The 19,732-nt window shown below is 38.2% G+C and overlaps 2 protein-coding genes across 2 annotated transcripts; both read right to left on the bottom strand.

Moving 5' to 3' along the window:
• Window positions 1-1,915: 1,915 nt before the first annotated feature.
• Window positions 1,916-4,696, bottom strand: LOC100377081 (solute carrier family 25 member 44-like). The gene has a single exon (XM_085500863.1). The coding sequence runs from the start codon at window positions 4,473-4,475 to the stop codon at window positions 3,528-3,530; it is 948 nt and encodes a 315-aa protein (XP_085356989.1). The 5' UTR covers window positions 4,476-4,696; the 3' UTR covers window positions 1,916-3,527.
• A 2,632-nt stretch (window positions 4,697-7,328) lies between these two features.
• LOC100376629 (uncharacterized) lies at window positions 7,329-13,284 on the bottom strand. The gene is made up of 7 exons (XM_006818659.3): window positions 13,160-13,284; window positions 12,791-12,922; window positions 12,631-12,703; window positions 10,323-10,802; window positions 8,860-9,216; window positions 7,911-8,248; window positions 7,329-7,522 (listed from the first exon to the last, which is right to left on the bottom strand). Exons 3-7 carry the CDS (start codon window positions 12,701-12,703, stop codon window positions 7,466-7,468), a joined length of 1,305 nt encoding a protein of 434 aa, XP_006818722.2. The 5' UTR covers window positions 12,791-12,922; window positions 13,160-13,284; the 3' UTR covers window positions 7,329-7,465.
• Window positions 13,285-19,732: the final 6,448 nt, after the last annotated feature.

Below are 19,732 nucleotides of genomic sequence, written 5' to 3'. Positions count from 1 at the left end.
CATTCAAGTTGAAATTCGACTACTTTGCAAATGCTCATTATTAAATTACACTTACACCAGCCTTTCCTGAATTACGACAACTAACTAGGTACCATACCTTAAGAAAACCCTTTTCAGGGAAAAGGTCGATTTGCATTGTAGCTTTAATAATTTAAATTAATAATTTAATAATAATTTTAATAATGTGTTTAAATCAATGATGAACGAAATAAAATGTTTTAATTACAATGACCACGTCTTGTGACTAATGTCGAACAATTATGGAAGGCGATATAAATGACTCTAACCAATTTCTCTTGGGAAAAACTTTTAGTTGAATTCCACTAATCCCATGTATATACTAGCTGTCAAAGTCGCGTGAGTTGCACCCTCTGCGCTGATCCAAACCCAACTGTAGTTAGTAGGGTCTGATGCAGTTCGGTGGGCGAGGGCTCCACTCACACCTACATGTCAGGCATTTGTACGATATTCAAATGTATAAGTTTGTTTTTGAGTCCGGACTGTATGCAAGCCGAAAAGTTGGGGTATATCATTATTTATACAGGGGTCGACAGGAATACATAATGTGGAAACTCATAACGTTGTATCCATACAACTTTGGGTTGGGACACTTTCGAGGACAAGCATCTCTTTGTGGAGAGAATATGTATCGTATGTTTACATTTACTGGCCAAATAATCGCGAAATGCGATTTATGCTAGCAAACGCATTTTGTTGTTGTTGTTGTTGTTGTTGTTGTTGTCTGCTTGGGAGTCTTTGATATTTGATATGAAAAATGTTCGGTATCTAGATTAAAAGAATTCGTATTGTATTTTCATTATAAAACAGCACCTGTTAAAATTACTTTACAAAGTGAAAATGTTAATGATATGTCTTACGATTGTGTCACGAGGTCCACACTTATATACCTAATAACAATTATTTCATCAACTTTTCGAATTTCAGCATGAAATATTTGTTAGAGAAAATGAACAGTTTTGGAATGATTCTCATAGGAATCCATAATAATGAGGTATGGTGAGAACTGATCACCATAGGAACCTATGGTAAATGGCCATGCATACTGTATTACATACTGTAAACGCCAGTGAAATCCGATCATGTATTTCAAAGTTGGCTCACCACCTTAAGTGACATTTTTTTCTACCAAGTTAAAGATTATTTGACAGATTTTTGGAGAGAAAAAAACAGTATTACCAACAAAAAAAATGTGCATACATTAGTAATACTGAAATAATTGAGGTAGAGATGCAGGTTCATGGACACTTGGGAGTGATTTTTTTTTTGCTTTTTATTATCCAAACAGTCTTGGCTATACACTGTTAAAATTTTGTAGAATATTGCTCTTACATACAGACATGCTTCAAAGATACACCCTCACGTTATGATTATAAAGGTATTTGATTACATGTATCTAAATAAACACAAATGATAGCGTGTGTAATGAAAACGGATGTGTATATCAATGTTACAAATCAAGTGTTGTCAGTATGAGGGCGATATTACATACGGTGCAGATGCACAGATGCACAGATGACAAGTAATTAATGCTACCATGTAGGTGGTGGTGGTGGGATGCCGCGTCCAGGATCCATATCACATGGCAATATTGTTTCACATTCTGACTGATACTTGTGTTAACATACACCCAGGTAAGTGCCCATACTGCAAACCGGCGAACAACAGTATTGTCAGATTCCATAATAGACTGGACCTTAGGGTCTATAATCACATCAACTATTGATGATTTGACAGCATTAATGTACATACGATATTTGAAAACGGCAACCGTACGCGTTCAAATCGTACAAGGATTTTATATTTATTGAAATACAATCAAAAACGTGTAAAATACTTTTGTATTTGATCCGAAAAACAAGTTTAAAAAAAAAAACACGGTCAGAAAGCCAATATGTAACACAAGCATATATTATAGCATTTATTCTGTAAAAATATAAAATATAACGTGCATATACTCTAAGATATTCCCAATTTGTCGCTTAACGTTCGCCAGAAAGAAAATGACTTTTCATGATGTAACACATGAAAATAGGATAACATCATTATGTCTTACTTCAAAATTCGAAGTTCGAAACAAGACACATTCTCAAATAGCGTTGTTTTGCGAACTATGACTGAATGGGAACATGTAACACATTCACATACCACTATAGCGTTATAATATATAAAGGTATACTATATTCTATATACATAATCGTCCATTCTAAAATCCGACATTGTAAAATACATAATAGTGTAAAACATCTAAAGTACTGAAAATAAAATAGTAGAAAGTCGAGCTAGCGTGTTTTGTGGTAAATATTATAGATAACGTAGCTAAGACTTTGTATGAACATCACAGGAGATATCTTTTGTTGTGGCAGCTGAACAATATATACATATCACATTATAATTAATGTCAAACTAAGTGTATCCACTGAGCCATTAACTCGAATTATATCGGGGTATTGCTTGTTGTATACTGAGATTATGAGATGTTATGTTTAATTGACCATTGCACACGTGTCATGTAGGTTCAGTCAAAAGTGGTACGTTGTAAATAAAGTCATGACAACGACTTAACCTATAATAATAACTCTAAAGTGGGCAGAAATGCACAGCTGCTTCAGAAAGTGACCGCTGTAAGGCCAATAATGTATAAAATGCACGGCATATAACTATATAAAAGTTTATCAAATAACGTAATGATGAAATGCGCCATTTGAGGTAAAATATTCACACGACCTGATAAAACATATGAAGACGTGTCTTTCTAGTGACCCTTGACCTAGCCACACGTCATTATTACATACTATGCAGGAACCAGCCTATACCATAGCAACTATCACTGCGCCTGTCACGTGGTGCTGTACAATTAATATTGATTTTAACGAGATTATACAACCACAAATGCAAATATACGAAAAAATGAAAGCGTAATTCGAATACAATATCAGATTTTACCACAGTCGTAAAGCAGTAAACAACTTGAAGCAATGTTTCGTGTAAACAAAATTTTTTTTACGGTTACATGTCGCATGGAACTCGATCGAACACGACGCGACACGACGACTGTGACATTTTAAAGCATGATACATCATAACTGTAAATGTTATGCAATAATTTATATGCATTAGCATAATCCAGTGTTTTCATTCCGTGACGTCGCAATTTTCATATTTTGATATTGAAGTGTGTTTTTTAAAACAAAAACAATAATATAATCTCAAAGATGTATGTGGGTATACGTGACTGCGATAGGATTCTAATCAGGGGTCTTGGCAAGTATTGCGATAAGTGTCTTTAATATTTTGTTCCGTTGAACAATATTAAGATGGCAACAAAAGCTGATTTTATCCTTGCTACTGTCATCTTAAGTCATCATTCTTACCTGTGTTTTAGAGTCATGTCTTTTGTTTAATTTTCTATGAAATACGGATCAGATGAGAATGACACTTTTAAGCCAGGTGTATAATAAGGTGAGACTGGTATACGAAAAATACACATAAATATTAGTAGTATAACGGTCATTGAAGTGTTGTTCCATCATTCCACTGGTCGACGTAACCTTTTTTCACACTCAGCTGTTTAACAGTTTCATAACACAGTAGCATGATGATGGATGAGTGGGTTATTGCTATTGCACGGGGTACCAGACCACGCGTGAATCCGGCAAGACCCTGGCTCTGGTAAATATCTGCACAGGCCATTCGAACGTTCGGGCTCTGCATGAGTTGAATACGTACTCGAACAAGATCCATTGGGTGGGATAATGGTGCGGCACATATGGCTGCAAGTGGGCCCGCACATGCTTGCACGGCGAACAGCGGTACCGTTGACGGGGCGTGCGACAGAAGAAAATGTGTATAGAAACTGTAGAACCCCCATAGTATCGCACTGCTGGGTACAAACGTAAGCACAGACGCGTTGAACCCGTTGTAGAAAGCTCTCGCTCCTCCACGGGCGTATATATCCCTACACACAACAGGCAAGGACTTGACCTCTTCAAAAAACAATGGTCTTGAATGAAGCTTCGCGGCTGCGCGATTAATCATTATGAACTGGGAAACGACATCGACGGGGACGCCGATCGACTGCGACACGAGTGCGGCGATGCCACCGGCAAGGAAGGAGACTGTAAAATCGCTGCCTTGGGGGTACGAGTCTTTTACAAGGTTTCGTGTATAGGCGTATGATGTGATGTACATGAGGCTTGTTCCGATGTGACAGCATTGTACAGAGAATCCTTTATACATAGCGACAAATCCCTCTTGCTTGATTACCTTGAAGAGACAATCCATCGTCCCTCTATAGAATTTAAGACTGTTCCTGTCCATTAACCTGGTTTTGATGACATTATACGGGTGTGTTGTTGCTCTGACACCTAACAACAAACCCCCGTAATATGGAACGAACCTCTTTTTGTCCATGTCGCTCCATTCGACGGTTTTCTTTTTCTTACCTAGCAATGCCATGATCGGTAAAAATGATTCGTAACGACGCTGATCTACACCATTTTTTAACGGAATTCACTGTTTACGGCACCGGAAATTAACATCTGGTCAGAGCCGATAGAAATAACTGCCTTATTTTACTTCTGCGCAAGCGCAAATGTTTGACCTTAAGATGTTCGCATACCTATGACGGAAATCTGCCGGTGTATCAACAACCTGCGTCATTCAATTCGACGTCAAACTAGGATAAACCAGTAAAATGAAATAAACAAGTAAATACTAAAATATGTAGCACAGACCAGATGCAGCCAGTATTTAATTTACACCTGACATCCTTTTGTTGTGTGACTTTCGTGTATATTACGCTGCTATTTATAATATTTCTGAAGGTCGACCAATGACATGCGGTCTATTTCCGTTCATAGAGGGCGCCCGCCACATATCCCTTGTCTCTCTACTGATCTCATGTACCCACCACTACTTATGCCGGATAATATGATTTGTGCATGTAAGGCGGCTGGTAATGGGCGGCGTATGACTACGAGTAATATTATGCAATTGTTGAGGTCAATACTTCTGAGGCCGCTGTCTCTTTTGTACCGAATATTTCTATTTGCTCCCGGGATCGATGATGTCACGCACCACGTCACATGAGTTTTCTGACACCTTGCTGTACAACCGTATTAGTGGGACTGGGAGACCATTTGTTGTTATCTGACCACGACATTATATTTGAATATAGCAAATCCATTAAATGGTCGTTTTAACTTTACCTGACATTTACTAATTGCCACTATTTTGCGAGAGTATTACGACAATTCTTTCAATGTTACGGCAACTATTTAAAACATTTACGTGATGTTAAAAGGCGGCAGTCGTCGTGCCGCGTCCTGTATACTCATAGCGACGTATAAAACATGTAAAATACATTGCTTACATGAAATTCGAACACGCTCTGCGCGACGACCACCGCGCTTTAAATATATGTACCTACTACCGAAGAACACCCGATACATATAGCAATAGCTACACAAATTGATTTTTCTGTGGTCACGTGACTTTTGCTGTTAGCGCTAGATTTTGCTGTTAGATTCTAAAGCAATCATGATTGCCGCGAGACACATACATGTATATTATATCTGTCTGACATTTTCTGAAAGTAAAATTTGAGTTTTTTTGCGTATACAACCGTAGACGAAAATATCGTGTATGATCGGTTCAGCACCGGCGCAAGTCAGTCACTGACTTTCCCTTGCAATGTCAAGCAACAAATTATAATACGCTAAACTATACACATTAAAGGGTGGCATTCGTCGCGCTGCGCATGTGCGAAACTTCTGTAGATAAACATTGATTTTCCCGCAATCCATTGCACTCTTCTAATGGAAATCACATGTATGCGGGTTGTCCTGGGCGCGACTTGCACTAATTACTGCTGGTGACTCCTTCGGATGCCATGCAATCACCTAAAAATACTAATTAAAGCTTGGTAACGTTTCATTTCGTACTCAAAGTCGCCATCTTTGTTTATATGAGACCCATATACCTCGCGCATGCCAGTACGTGGCGCGAAGACTACCGCCCTTTAAGTGATTCAGTAGTGCCTTTGTTCGTTTCGAGACGGTGTCACAAATAAAGACGTGTTACGTAAATACATTTTCGACAGTAAACATATTAGTAATACAAATGCCTAAAACTGCGTGTTACTGTTGACCGGGAGTGAAACCAAGTCGATTTGACTCCCGCCCTTCGCGCACATCATGTTAGCTTCACTTAGCCAGGGAATTTTGGGAACCACAAACAGGTCATTCTCCTTCCTATAGGTCTTTGCGCTTTACGCAATAGTACCTCTGCCACAGACAAACTTCAATTTTGTGGTCAATCACCTCACTACGAATGGTCATTTTTTCGCATTTGTTTTACCTGAAAACGTACTACAAAAAGTCGAAAAAGATGTTTGTGACAATCGAACTACTAACCATTTTATCTCGGATTACGTTTTGCAAGGTATTGTTATTGTAGTGAAATGGCGATCCGTTCATCTTGCTTTCTTGAGACAGGTCAACATTTACGTCGAATTTGCAGAATTACAATAACTGTCATCAAGAGATATGATATGGTACGAACAATACCAATCACTGCGCATGTTTTAAGAAAAGCATGCTAAGAAAATAATATCCCCCGCATTCGAGGGGGCTGTCCAAGCATGGTTAGCTCATTCGATAGCATTTTCTATTTTAGCCATTCACGTACTCATCTACATCATGCATACACAAGTCGCAAATGCCGATATTCGGAAGACAGAAATTTTGAATCTTCAACTAATCTCAGACCGGTGACAATACGAATGAGAATGAAATTTAAAAAAGTTTTTTTCTTTAAACCACTAAGAAGTGTTTTTTTTATTTCACTCTTATCAAAATATACATAGTTTGAAAAACAAACGAATTTGTTTGTTTGTTTGTTGGTGGTAGCAAGCGTAACAGAGAATATAATATAGCAAATGGTACGTGGTACTCACAATAACACAATTATGATAAACTAAATTCACAATAAACTTTAACAAAACAGATGGATTCATTATGTTTACAGATATAGAACGCTACACACCCGGTGATTTTGTTGCATTAGAGTATTAAGTTCAACTATTATGACAGTCAAATAAAAAAAAAGTCCTGTGAAACAGCATTCTGAAAAGTAGTCCCCACAACCTCTATAATTTGTGTTCGTTATATAACCAACAGTATAAAACATCAAAGTATGTACAATAAAGTGTAAGCTGCGCATGCGTGACATATCTATAACGCCCTCTAGGGAGACTTAATATTTTAAAACCACCGCAATATCGGTAATGAATTCGTCCATATCGATTCGTCTTTTCTCTCTCAAATTAAAAAAAAAATGTATCTTTTTCCTAGTGTTAAGTTGTTGAAATCACAATACAAACTTGAAGATCCTTTATTAATTTAATTTCACTGAGCATTTTTGTCACAATTTCTGCTGCTGGGATACTAAGCATGTTCGGTAAACCAGGGTCCACGGGCATTGGGAGATCTTAACCCAGGGTTCTAAAAAAACACAATAGGTAAATATATTAGGACACCAAGAAGCTGGCGGAATATGGGTTTAGATATAACCGAATACAACAGCAGATAAGTTACATTCTTTGCGTCTCTGAAATTTGGACGTAATTACCGAGAAATGAGAAAAAAAAACATGTATTTCGTCTATCCATTATGTATGAAGAAAACTCCCCAGACTTCAGTCAGTACACTTTAGAAATTTCTTTTCAGTTGGTCAGTCAGGCAGACCGTAATAAAGTTCAAACTTCCTGAACACAATGGAGTGTTCAATAAAAAGACACCGTTGTAATGCCGATATAATTGCTTAAACAATAGTTCCGAGTAAATGAGCACATTGACGTTATGGCTTAGAATCGCCATTCATCGCACTCACAGCATTTTTCTTTAATTCCTTGGCTTTAGCAAACTTGGCAACGGAATATTGTATTAGTAACGCCGCCGCCGCTCCGACAACCAGTCCCCCGATGGCGATACCTACAATGACGGCTATGTGAACGCTGACGATAGAACTGTCCACTGTAGGTTCGTCTTCGACAGGAGTCGTGCTGATCTGGCCTTGTGTAGTTGCGACTTTGGTCACTGCTTGGGTTACCGATACTGTTGTTGTTATGATGGGGCAGATCACCTCACCTATTCCACCAATGACAAACGATCCAAATTCCTCACAGTACAAATTATTAGAAGTATCGTCGTCAGCTGTAGAGTTGATTCCTTAAAAAAGATAATTATGACAATTATAGTAGGTGAAAAGCACAATTTTCCAAACACAGAGAGCAGTAAACAGTGCGTTTAACAAACTACAATAGAATAACTATCATCTTTACATAAGTTGTAGCCTGACGACAGCCCCTCTGGACAGATGTTGATATTTGTATCAGCGACTGTCGCGGTGGGGTTGAATTGAGAATGATTAAAGCGAGAGGGTGTCACCTGCGCACGCGCGGGAATTGAGTCCCATGCGATGATAACAACACACGCCAAAAAAACGCAAAGGCTCATTGGCAGACACCGCGCTTGTTTGTAAACAATGACACGCTATGGCCATCTGACGCATGCGCAGGTGACGACTCCACCACTTTAAAACAAAGTTCTCGATCACGGAGACACATACACTGGGAGACGATTTCCGAAACACACACTGACACAGACGCCTCCTTGAAACCATAATTCGATAATCCTTCATAGACAACACCGTTTTTTACGTCGAGTCATATGTTTCACGTACAGGTGGAAATCGTCCCACAATCTTCTGTGTAAATCCCAGAGAAAATAAAAAGAACACAAGTGGTGTAGTAACATACATACATAAATATGTCACTTACCCAAATCAAATACAATGCACAGATATACATAATCTGCGCAGTCCACTTCCGGTATTGTTATTGAAGCAGTGATTCCACTATACTCCGTATTACCCCATTCATCGATGCCATCACTGACGTCATTCCACGTATACTGCAACGTGTCGCTGAAGTCAACCATAGTGGAGGCACTCTCACTTTGAGTATTTGCGATGAAGATCTTACTGAATGCCAAGTTGTCTTCGTTGGCTGTTGAACCGACCACCGCTGTACCGCCCTGGTTTTCTATAGTGACGCTCAATGTTACGTTTACTTCACTGCCGTAAACAAACGATGGTGGCGACGGATCGGTTACGTTCAATGCAATAGGTACAATATCTGAAAAAAAACGAGTTTAGTAAAACAAAAATGAATTGAATATATCATAGGGGTACACTGCAAACTGTTTAATTTCCATTGCCAGAGTACAGCCAGCCAGAGTTTACGATTTCGAGACTGTCACGGTACGGCATTCGTAATGACAAAATATCACAAAGTCACTGAAGCTCAGTGTTGTGGGGGCCTAGGAAAAGTTCTACTCCTACAAAATGTTGCGATTGTCACCGTAACCCGCAAAATTAAAGCGATTCATAGCAGTTGTGGTTATCTAGACCAGACAAAGAAATACGCAATGTGTTCATTAGAGCCCCGAAGTAAAACTTGTGCACGCACCCTTAAAACGTGTAACTAGGTGTGAATATGGTGTTTATACGATGCATTTGTGCATAGACAAACGTTCGAAGAAGCGTCCCATCAGTCACGTTAAATAAGTTGTTCACACATTAAGGCTTCAACCCTAAATACATGGTCGTTCGTTTGCAATTAAATTGGGTCAATGGGCGTACTTTGACACCATGGCAACTTTTTAAGGTAGTTCGCTACATGAAAACTTGGAACAAACTGATCACAGCAAATCATTCAAAAAATGTATGTGTGGTGATTTACATACATGCACGTCATTCATATTTAAAATTTGTACGCAGAGAGAAGGATGTGTTTTTATGAAAACATATACAAAATTATCTAAAATACGGCCATTTTGGAACATTTTCCATAGGTTTCCATGAGAACACATTATTCCATGGATTACTTATATTCAAAATTCTCAAAATTTTCGTAATAATAGCCATATGTAGCTCTCAAAACACTACACAATATTCACAAATATCACCGAACAAAATGTTGAGATACCGTGACGATGGAATGTTTCTGCCATAGGAACCAAGTGTAAACCATTCAAAAAACACATTTTTGAGGTCGTTTTGTGGAAAACTTAGTTCGGTGACTTTATATTTCTTTTATTTCAGAAATTTGATCATTACAGTCTCCAACCCTTTTTGCTGGATTTCAAGGATTTCTGAGTACTTTTTTTAATTGCAAACTACCTTAATCATAGCTGTCTTTGGAATCTTTATCCATATGACATATTCTTATTTTCATCTTACCTGATGGACAGTCTGTCAATCCAGCAGCTGATCCAGTGGTTCCCTGAATGAAGGGCAGACAATTGAAGTCATTGGTCGCATCAGTGTCGTCATAAGTGGCACCGGCGTCTTTTTCAACTTTTGCACACACGTGGGTGTACGAAGCGCAGAGATTACTTGGATAAGTCAGTGCGAAACTAGTTGCCATGTAAAATACGTTGGCTCCGTTCGCCAATGCCCCGGATAGCCCGCTATCGTCAGACAAAGTGAACGTCGATACTTCGTCAGAGGCAACTATAGCAGTTTCATCGCTGTTAAGTTCAGCAATATAAACTTTAACTTCATAGTTGTTTCCAGATGCCGCTGCTTCCAAATTATCGGGTCCGTCGTTGTTGACGTAGAACGTCATGAGAGCCACAGTGGTGGCAGTATCGACTAAGTAGACCGGTGTATTCTGGTTGGGATTGGGGTTGTTTATGGATAGGCCGGATACCCTCAAATCTGTGGACGAGAAGACGATTGTCGTGAATACAATGATGCGATGTAATTTATCGATTACTAGTATTAATTGAACCTGATTAAAGCGTCGTGTCTGGTGTGAGTCCCATGTTACGTACAACGCGTGTATACAGTATTGTTTATTTACACGCACGCGCTTTACCATGGTAGCGATTTACTTATTTATATTTGATATCCAGCATGATGTTTTGGATTTTGAATACCATGTTAACAAAACTGTTGACAAAGCTCTTTCATGATACGCTTTCCGCCGAGGTATCGCAGTCGTTAACGGTTAGTTATCGTGCACAATACAGCCACAATGTTCGACCTTGGCGCTACCCTGCTACTACAAAGTATCGCAATTAACATCGTTTACATATTCTTTCATTGTACGTCTTAAAACCGAGAACCTGTACACTAAGGCATAGAACACGGAAATCGCAAACTTTGTACACCCCAGCAATCTTGCCTGTATTCTTTGTTGAACGTAACAAGTTAATACTTGCCCACTTGGATTAAACTATGTCTGTATTGATTGATTGATTGATTGATCAATATGAATCGCAGGAAACGTAACTGAATAAAATTGAGTTCGTGTTTGTATATATAATCTGATTCTAGTACCTAAAAGCGTGGTTAAACCACGTTATTGATACATGTATTGATACGTTCATTTATGCACATATGACGTTTTCCGCTGTTGCTAGGCTGCGGAGGTAAGCAATGGCGTTCATATTTTTCGCGCATGCACAGTGCCATTTTCTGTGACGTCATACATGATAAAGATTCGCTGTTACAATATTATACGCATTTTAAAATGCCAATCTAACATGCAACGGTGTATATAATATAGGCGGACTGTGAACTAAATCGTCCAAGGATGTGCCTTATTATAGCAGTAAATGTCCACAGTAAGGCCGCGTAAAATTTAATGAGTGAAGATTTACTGTCCTTTCATTCATATCATGAGTTACCTCGACTACACAACGCACTGTTACACTAGGCGCTGACAAAGTAAAAGTGCATAGAAAGGGACAATTGCGATGTAAGCAAACTTTATGATTATTGCTGAGGTCAAAGGTGAACCGAGAACGGGTTGTTAGTTACGGTAGCATCCGAGTGTGAAATGAAGTTTCATATTCATTATATTCATGGCTTATGTTCCCCAACAATTCTTAATCTATCCATACAACATGCACAATGAAAACATAACACCCGATATGATGAGTAAACGTCATCACATTCCTTACATGGCAAGTACCTCACCAAGAAACAATTAAATGAAAACGAATAATTCGATTTGTATGATAATAGACATACAAATCGAACGATTTGAACGTGAGTTATATGTTTACATAATTACACTATGCAACCGAGCTTAACAACAAACAACTATGATCCGATATTTACTTGAATTGTCGTTATCGTGTACTCATCGAAAGTGAATATTTTTTATTCAGCGGTGAGTTTAAAACCCGCGTACATCTATCTAGGATATCCATTGAAGTCTACTTTTCCCACGTATGCGTGATGGTCGTATTCAGTTTTTAATTTAGTGGAATTCTATGCCACTCGCGTTACTGGAAAAGAAACTTACCGCGCTAGCATATACATCTAATCTATCCGTGGCTGATGCATTAATATGCGACTTGTTTTTAACCGAAATTTGTAAAAAGTGTTTAAGGCTTAACAATTCATACACCACATCGTGTTCGGTATGGGTCTTATGCGACGAATTCATAAATGTGTGTAGACTACGATTTTTTTACATGAAATTCGAACGTGATGTGGCATTATATAAGCTGATACTATTTTAAGAATATCTTACCGGCATTCTCGCCCGTGCACTTAGATGCAAAAACTACTAGGACCAAAAGCGTGTAAAAAGCCTCTCCACACATCTAATAAAAAAATAACGCAAACAGTTAGAATTTGAAATAGTATCGCAAGTGAAAACAGTTACAAGGCATCTTAATAGTGAGTTTTACCTTAATAAATGGCTTTGGCAATACAGGGGTAGTTAAAAGTAGTGTAACTCGGCGCAGTTAACTTTAAAGTGACGTAGTTCACTGTGGCCCTTTACATACCATATCTTGTTACTAAGGATACGACAACAATGTCTGTAAAAAAATCGGTAAACATGGTAAGATGTTTCAACTTATGGTAGATTCAATATCTCGTTGAACGTTTGTTGCATATTTAACGTATAGTACGTGATGTAGATTCCCTCAAAACGTACACCGTCACAAATTAATCGAGAAAAACATTGACGCGTATGCGAAAACCTATACAGACATCGTAACAACTTCCAAATACAAATACAGAGTTGAAATTCACATTAAACAAAAAAAACTTACTTAGATGTTTGTAACAGTTTTATCCGTAATCGTACACAAAGATTATATCACAAAAAAAATCAACCTGGTGCAGCGGGCGCCAAGTAATGTCCACCCCTGAAGGAACCGAAGTTAAACTGATGTCTCTACAATGACGAAGGCAAGATTTTATTGTTCTTCGATCGGTAAAGAGGATCTGCCCAGTCTTTGTCAGCAATGAAACTTTAATCATATCTTTTGGCTCGCTAGTGTTTATGGTTGTTTTTATCTTCTTCTCCGATCGACTGGCTTGTGTCATTTTATTGCCCATGTTCTATGGATCTCTTTGTGCCTGCTCATTTCAATTCGACGTCCTTTTCACGATCGATAAGCTGCGTTGCTATGCTCCGCTTGTACATGTTTTGGTGTCACCAGGGCAGCCCAATTTGTAATGCGTGTATGGTAGACAGGTGCTTCTACCACTATGACAGGTAAATTTATAATTCCAAACTATAATCTATTTCGTCTGTGCCCGACTGTTACGAAATTGTGTCGGCTGCTACTATGCAGGGCACAATACATCGAAAAGTGTTTTTTTTTTATCATTGCGCATAAATAAATAAAACACATTATTTAATTTAACCTCATCGCACATTGATACAGTCACTGGTAGCTTTAAGTTACTCGCAGTTTTTAATTGTGCTAGCTACATGTCGAAATTTTGTAATACACGCGTCCATTTTCCGGTTCCAGTCACGAAGCGTTGTCGAGTACATCTTTTCATATTAATTTGAGATAATGAAATGTAATCTTATGATGGTGATTAAGATAATGACGACGCCCATCTCCAAGTAGGGCTGACGTCATAAATATATATACAACATCATCATAATTTTAGATGACGTCGATCGATCTAAAAACTAATAAAGTCACAATACGTGTCACGTACTACAATTAGTTGTTCCCTTTCCAATTATCGCATTTACCATCGTAATTGATGATAGTATAATTGATAAATAATTTAAAAATGCATGTAACACATTGTATACAGTTTAGTTGTATATATAATCAAGTTTCATAGATCACAAATATATACATGTCAGAACCACGTTGAAAACACCCTGTCATTATTATGTACACTATTACGTAACGTTTGCTCGCTTCGGACAATCGACCACGGAATGTAACATTGGTCTCGATTTTATTGGCACGTGAACAAATCGATAAATGTCAAATTATGTTGTATGATAAGATTCTACCTGCTGTGAGAAGAGGCTGTCATTGGGTAGGGGAAGCGGAACTAAAATGTTCAACTATGTCAAATTTTCTTTTATACAAATCACTAACAGTGACATTTCGTGAAAGTCACATTCAAGTACTGACATTTAAACAAAATACTTGATGTTCATTTGTGTTATATGTTTGTCGCATGAACCTCCAATATTTTTTGTTTTATTCTGCAGCAAAATGTGTCTATACACCATTCATAAAAGCCGCGCTTGTTTGTGTCAGAGCATATATAAGTGAAAACAATGTTGTTCAAATCAACAACTATGTTTGGTTATGTAGTCATGTGTCATCCAAAATATGGTAAAATCTCTCAAAAACCTAAAAAAGCTTCATTGATTGACGACTACAGATCTGAACGATATCGACACTTCAAACGACCTTCGTGACACCGATATACGTCATAGAACGCTTCGTCGCTAATTTACGGTGACGTCACATACGTTTTATTGTATTGACCATACATGTACATGAATTATGATGACTTGAGTCGAAACAAATAAACAGATTCGAATATCGATAGTTTCGGGCGACTGTGGTTAAAACCAGTCGTTTTCCGATAAATATCACGGTATCGGTAACTGATAGATTAGGTCATAAAACCGCGTCGATATCAGACGATACGCTGTAGAATACTCTAGTATATGTTTGTTATGCAAATTTGTCGAAAATTATAAACGAAAATCGTGCAATTCGGCGATGAACAAACCCAAATTTGAAAATGTAGCTGTAACATACAATCGGCGACATAACTGCGTGAAATTTGCTCTCTCTAGATGGTGGCAATTTTGGGTGCTTTATTTGTAAAACTTTCGCGTTTTAAGATAACGGTTTTCTGATCAGTGAAATGGCTGCATACAAACTACATTGTTTTCGAGATGTGAAAACGTTCACGTGTCCATGCTGGTAATTACTGAGTTATCAATTGATTGATTATTATTACGGAAAATACGGTGCACATAAATATCCGCAAAATGCATAAGACCTCATTTATAATGAATATGAAAATAATTTTTAGTTGTGGCATTAACACTTCGAAGGTGTTCTCGTCTCCTTCGCTCGCAGTTTTATGCCTTCCTAGTCACAAGTAATTTTCACAAGTTGGAGTATTATTCTGTTCATAACATCAGCAACTGCGCATAAATAACTCTACAGGCGTTCAGGTTAAGAAGCGGTACAGCGTTATTGGTGACATATACACTTCCAAGCACACACACCAATAGACCAGTTGCGGGTTCAGATGGGGCGAGGGGACGCACACTAATTCATACTCAGAATTTTGATATAACATGTCGTCGTCCTTAGCCGCATATTGCAAACATTTTGCAAACATATTGCAAACATGATACTATAATGAGTCGTCGCATCAGTGTATCTTCTCACATTAACGCTACAATAAAAACTTTCCGTTTTCGAAGTTGTTAAATTCTTTCGGTTTTACGGAGAAAAATACAGTATTTTTACCAAGTAAATCTTATTAAAGTTATTAGTCATACATGAATTGTTGAAAAATACATATTTTGTAATTTCATTCAGCTGTCGTTCAGACAAATAAAATGTAACTTAAAATGTCGAGAATATAACAAATTGTGTTTTTTCTTTAATATTCAGTGTATATTAAAGACAAAACACAACGTGTTATATTCTCGTGTGTAATCGGTAATTATAAAATTATTGGTGTTCATATGGAATTTGGCTACATTTGCCTGTGAAATGTGTTTTAATACATATCTGAATTCACTTGTAGCAAATGTAGCATAAAGACAAACCAACAACACGAGTAAGAGGCACGTCATTTGCACTGACTCTGGTTTATGTCGAACCTCAACCCTAGACACTTTCCGACAGTTTTTTTTGGCAATCTAATCCGTGTGCGACGATGTACTGTAAAGGGGGGTAATTATTCACTGGGTTTTAATTTAGCTTATTCCGCTGACTGGAAAAATGCGCTAAATTGAAACACAGTGAATATGTAAAATTTAGCATAGAACACATTATCTAAATGACGAAACCGTGAATTTAAAACCCACTGAATATGCCTGAAATGGTAAATCAGTGAAATTTAAACCCAGTGAAAATTAGTCATTTTGCAGTATAGAAAACAAACACCAGGGTGGGGCTGCACTTATGCACTGTTGTGTTATCATAGCGTGTATCCATGATGTAATTAATTACCTGTGTATAATAATAAATACTACACATACAAAAAAAATGTTTAACGAAAGTCAGTATGCGCATGTCTGTTTGCTCACATCACAGACTGTGTTATACGTCACAGTGAATACCACATGTTCGGACGCCGGATCACAAAACTGAATCCATCATATTATAAACTATAACTTTGGTCTGAAATAACTTTAATACGGGTAATCACTGAGTTTGTTTTATATCATCAGTACATACATGGATTAACTATTGAACGGATCGCGAAATTACAATCAATTAAAATATTACAGTATCTATCATCTACAATCTCGCCGCTCTGTCGCCAATCTGACAAATCTTCAACACAATTGAGAAAGTTTCAGAATACAATGTGTTCTTCCGGTTCAGTTCTCCAATATCGAATACATGTCTGTATACTGTAACCACCATGATAATGTCCGTTATTTGCTATAGAGTTCCATATCAGCGTCACTAATGTGTCTGACATACTTAGTACACTATAACAATAATGAACGACCCATATGACCGATTGAAGACAATAGAGTAATGCTATCGTCTGACAATATGCAGCAATGATGTAACGTAATGTCCAAATATGGGCAACAGTAAGTTATTATATTGAATATGTACTAGTAACCAGGCTGAGTTTAGAATAAGAAACCCAAAACAACGACAAAGGAAAGGCATGCATTCTTGCTTGGTTACACTGGACGCTCTGACTAATCTGAACATATAGAGACTGTCAATTCTAAATTTTAACATTGTCATTTGGATTATGGTCGATACGTTGTTGCACTTTCATTCTGAAACCCTCATTGTCTATACCGATACTGTTGCTTTAAAATAAGTTTTTAATTAAATCCATATAATATTTAATACACACCGCAAAACAGTTCAAATACATGCAAAATATACACTTCATGTGTCTGTATATAATTCCGGTTTAGCCTGCACAGCAACTGTCGCAATAACGAAAGACATATATCTTTATTTTGTTTACTTCTGTTGTCGTAACTAAAATGTCTACATTATATGGAGAATTCGCGTCAGTTTTCAGGTAATCAGATCTATCGTGCTAATATAACCGCTGGCGAGCACAGACGACAATGTCAAACACATCGGCACAAAAGGGCCACCATCGTCACGGTCGCCCGCTGTAAGTTCAATATGGGACCCTTGCGACGCATACAACTTGTGTAAAATACATTGTTTGCATTAAAGCGGGAGGGTCGTCACCTGCGCACGCGCGGGATTTGAGTCCCACGCGACGATAACAACACACGCTAAAACGCAAAGGCTTATGGGTAGACGCTTTTTTGTAAACAATGACACGCTATGGCCATCTGACGCATGCGCAGGCGACGACTCCCTCGCTTTAAATTCGAGCCTGTGCTCCATGACGACTGTGGACCTTTAATCTGTATCACGTGATGTTTATAATTTCGCTGTGTTTGGAGCATCAGCCACTGGAGGTTTTTACTGTGATCAAATATCCCAATTCTCGCCATCGTTAACAGTGTCTACTTTCGTTTTGTTTCCTAGTTTATTCAGTATTTTCTTGACTATAATTGAACTAACTACACCTAAACCCCCACCCACAGCAGCGCAGCCAAGTCCTATGCCTGCAGCCACATCAATGGACATGCACAGTTCGTTATTATTCTCTTCTATAACTTCTATCGTGACAATAGAACTCACATGCGTGAGTGAGTCACGATCGGTGGTGGGCAAATTTGAAACTCCCTCAGAAACAATGGTGAAGGTTGTGGTGTATAGAGTAGAAGTCGGGTCCCATGATTGCGTTGTTCCAACATATTGAGTAGTTGTAGCTGCATTCGTGGTACAGCCTTCAACTGCAATAACACCCATGTCAGTAAAGGAACTGCATACCACATTATTCGTGTCGTCATCGTCAAAAGTCGCCTTCACACCTGGGAATTAAAAAAAATGACAAAACAAAAAGTTATAATCACTTCAACAGGAACTGTTTGAGATATACGCAAAGTTATTTTATGAGAGTGAGCTACCTTCTTTAAATAAATGCATTTTAAGGATTTATAGAAAACCAAATTGCTTTAAAAGTTTGGTTGTTAATCGAACAGGTTGAAGGACGGAGGTGGTCGTGAGTGCATATCATACCTCTATCTCATTCCACACATTTGTGGAAAACTGTACAGATCATTTACATAATATAGCATAATTTTATCATGCGCAGTACCGAACCCAATACTGTTAATAACTCACTATGTTTTTCAAAATCATAATTCCTTATGTCGGAATTTGTTATTTTCAACGCTAAGACTACCGAGACAAATAGTGTGTCTCTTCGATAATCACCATGGAAATATATAAAACTATTTCCATGCACGAGGTTACTGTAGTAGTAACTTCAATTATTAGCGAACTATTCCGACAGCATATCCGCGAAACCTAGTGTAAACGTTGCAGCTAGTGGTTGAACCGTTCTCAGAATTACATTGCGAACACATGACGTGTGTGTACATAAACACAAGGATTTTAGTACACTCTCTTACCTTTATCAAATTGTACACAAAAATATCGATATTGGTCACAGTTCATAGTCGGTATCAAAATCATCACGTGTAAGTTATCATACGTGACTTTGCCCCATTCATCCATACCATCGCTGACGTCATCGTATGTGTACGCCAATGAGTCTGTGAGGTCGCTCTTCACCGAGGCAGTCTCATCCATTGCATTGGCTATGAAGGCGGAAAATGCGATGTTGTCTAAAGTCGCTGTTGATCCCGGCACCTTCCCACCGCCGGCATTTTCAAGGTCAATACTAAAGGTCACATTCGCTGGTACATCCACACTAAAATTTGCCGGAGTTAGATCAGATACCATCACAGAGTTTGGAACCACATCTATGAAGACAATGAAGTTACTATCAGAGGGGAGAATCTTCTACTCTCGGGTTCTCCACACGTGTCAGGGGGGAAACTCGTCTCGTCTCTCTATCTCGTCCCCTTGAGGTACGGGATCGGGAAAGACACTTTAACTTTACAGTCAAATAAGACACACACAACGAAATACGTTTCAACTCTCGTCTTAGTCGATCTTTTGGAGCACTCTATAAGACACAGCGCCCTGGGGAAAAGTCCCCAAGACTCTCACAAGGCTGAACCAAGACTCGCCCAA

This window comes from Saccoglossus kowalevskii, chromosome 1, assembly GCF_978046115.1.
Source record: "Saccoglossus kowalevskii chromosome 1, keSacKowa6.1, whole genome shotgun sequence".
In the NCBI taxonomy this organism is placed as follows: Eukaryota; Metazoa; Hemichordata; class Enteropneusta; family Harrimaniidae; genus Saccoglossus; species Saccoglossus kowalevskii.
Note: the sequence above shows the minus strand (reverse complement) of the source record. Positions and strands in the feature narration are given on the sequence as shown.

Coding starts and splice junctions, on each gene's coding strand:
- LOC100377081 (XM_085500863.1), bottom strand. CDS start 4,475: ATGGCATTGCTAGGTAAGAAAAAGAAAACCGTCGAATGGAGCGACATG.
- LOC100376629 (XM_006818659.3), bottom strand. CDS start 12,703: ATGTGTGGAGAGGCTTTTTACACGCTTTTGGTCCTAGTAGTTTTTGCA. Junction 8,249..8,859: donor GTGCATTGTATTTGATTTGG/GTAAGTGACATA, acceptor ATCTTTTTTAAG/GAATCAACTCTACAGCTGAC. Junction 7,523..7,910: donor AGGAATTAAAGAAAAATGCT/GTGAGTGCGATG, acceptor GTGTTTTTTTAG/AACCCTGGGTTAAGATCTCC.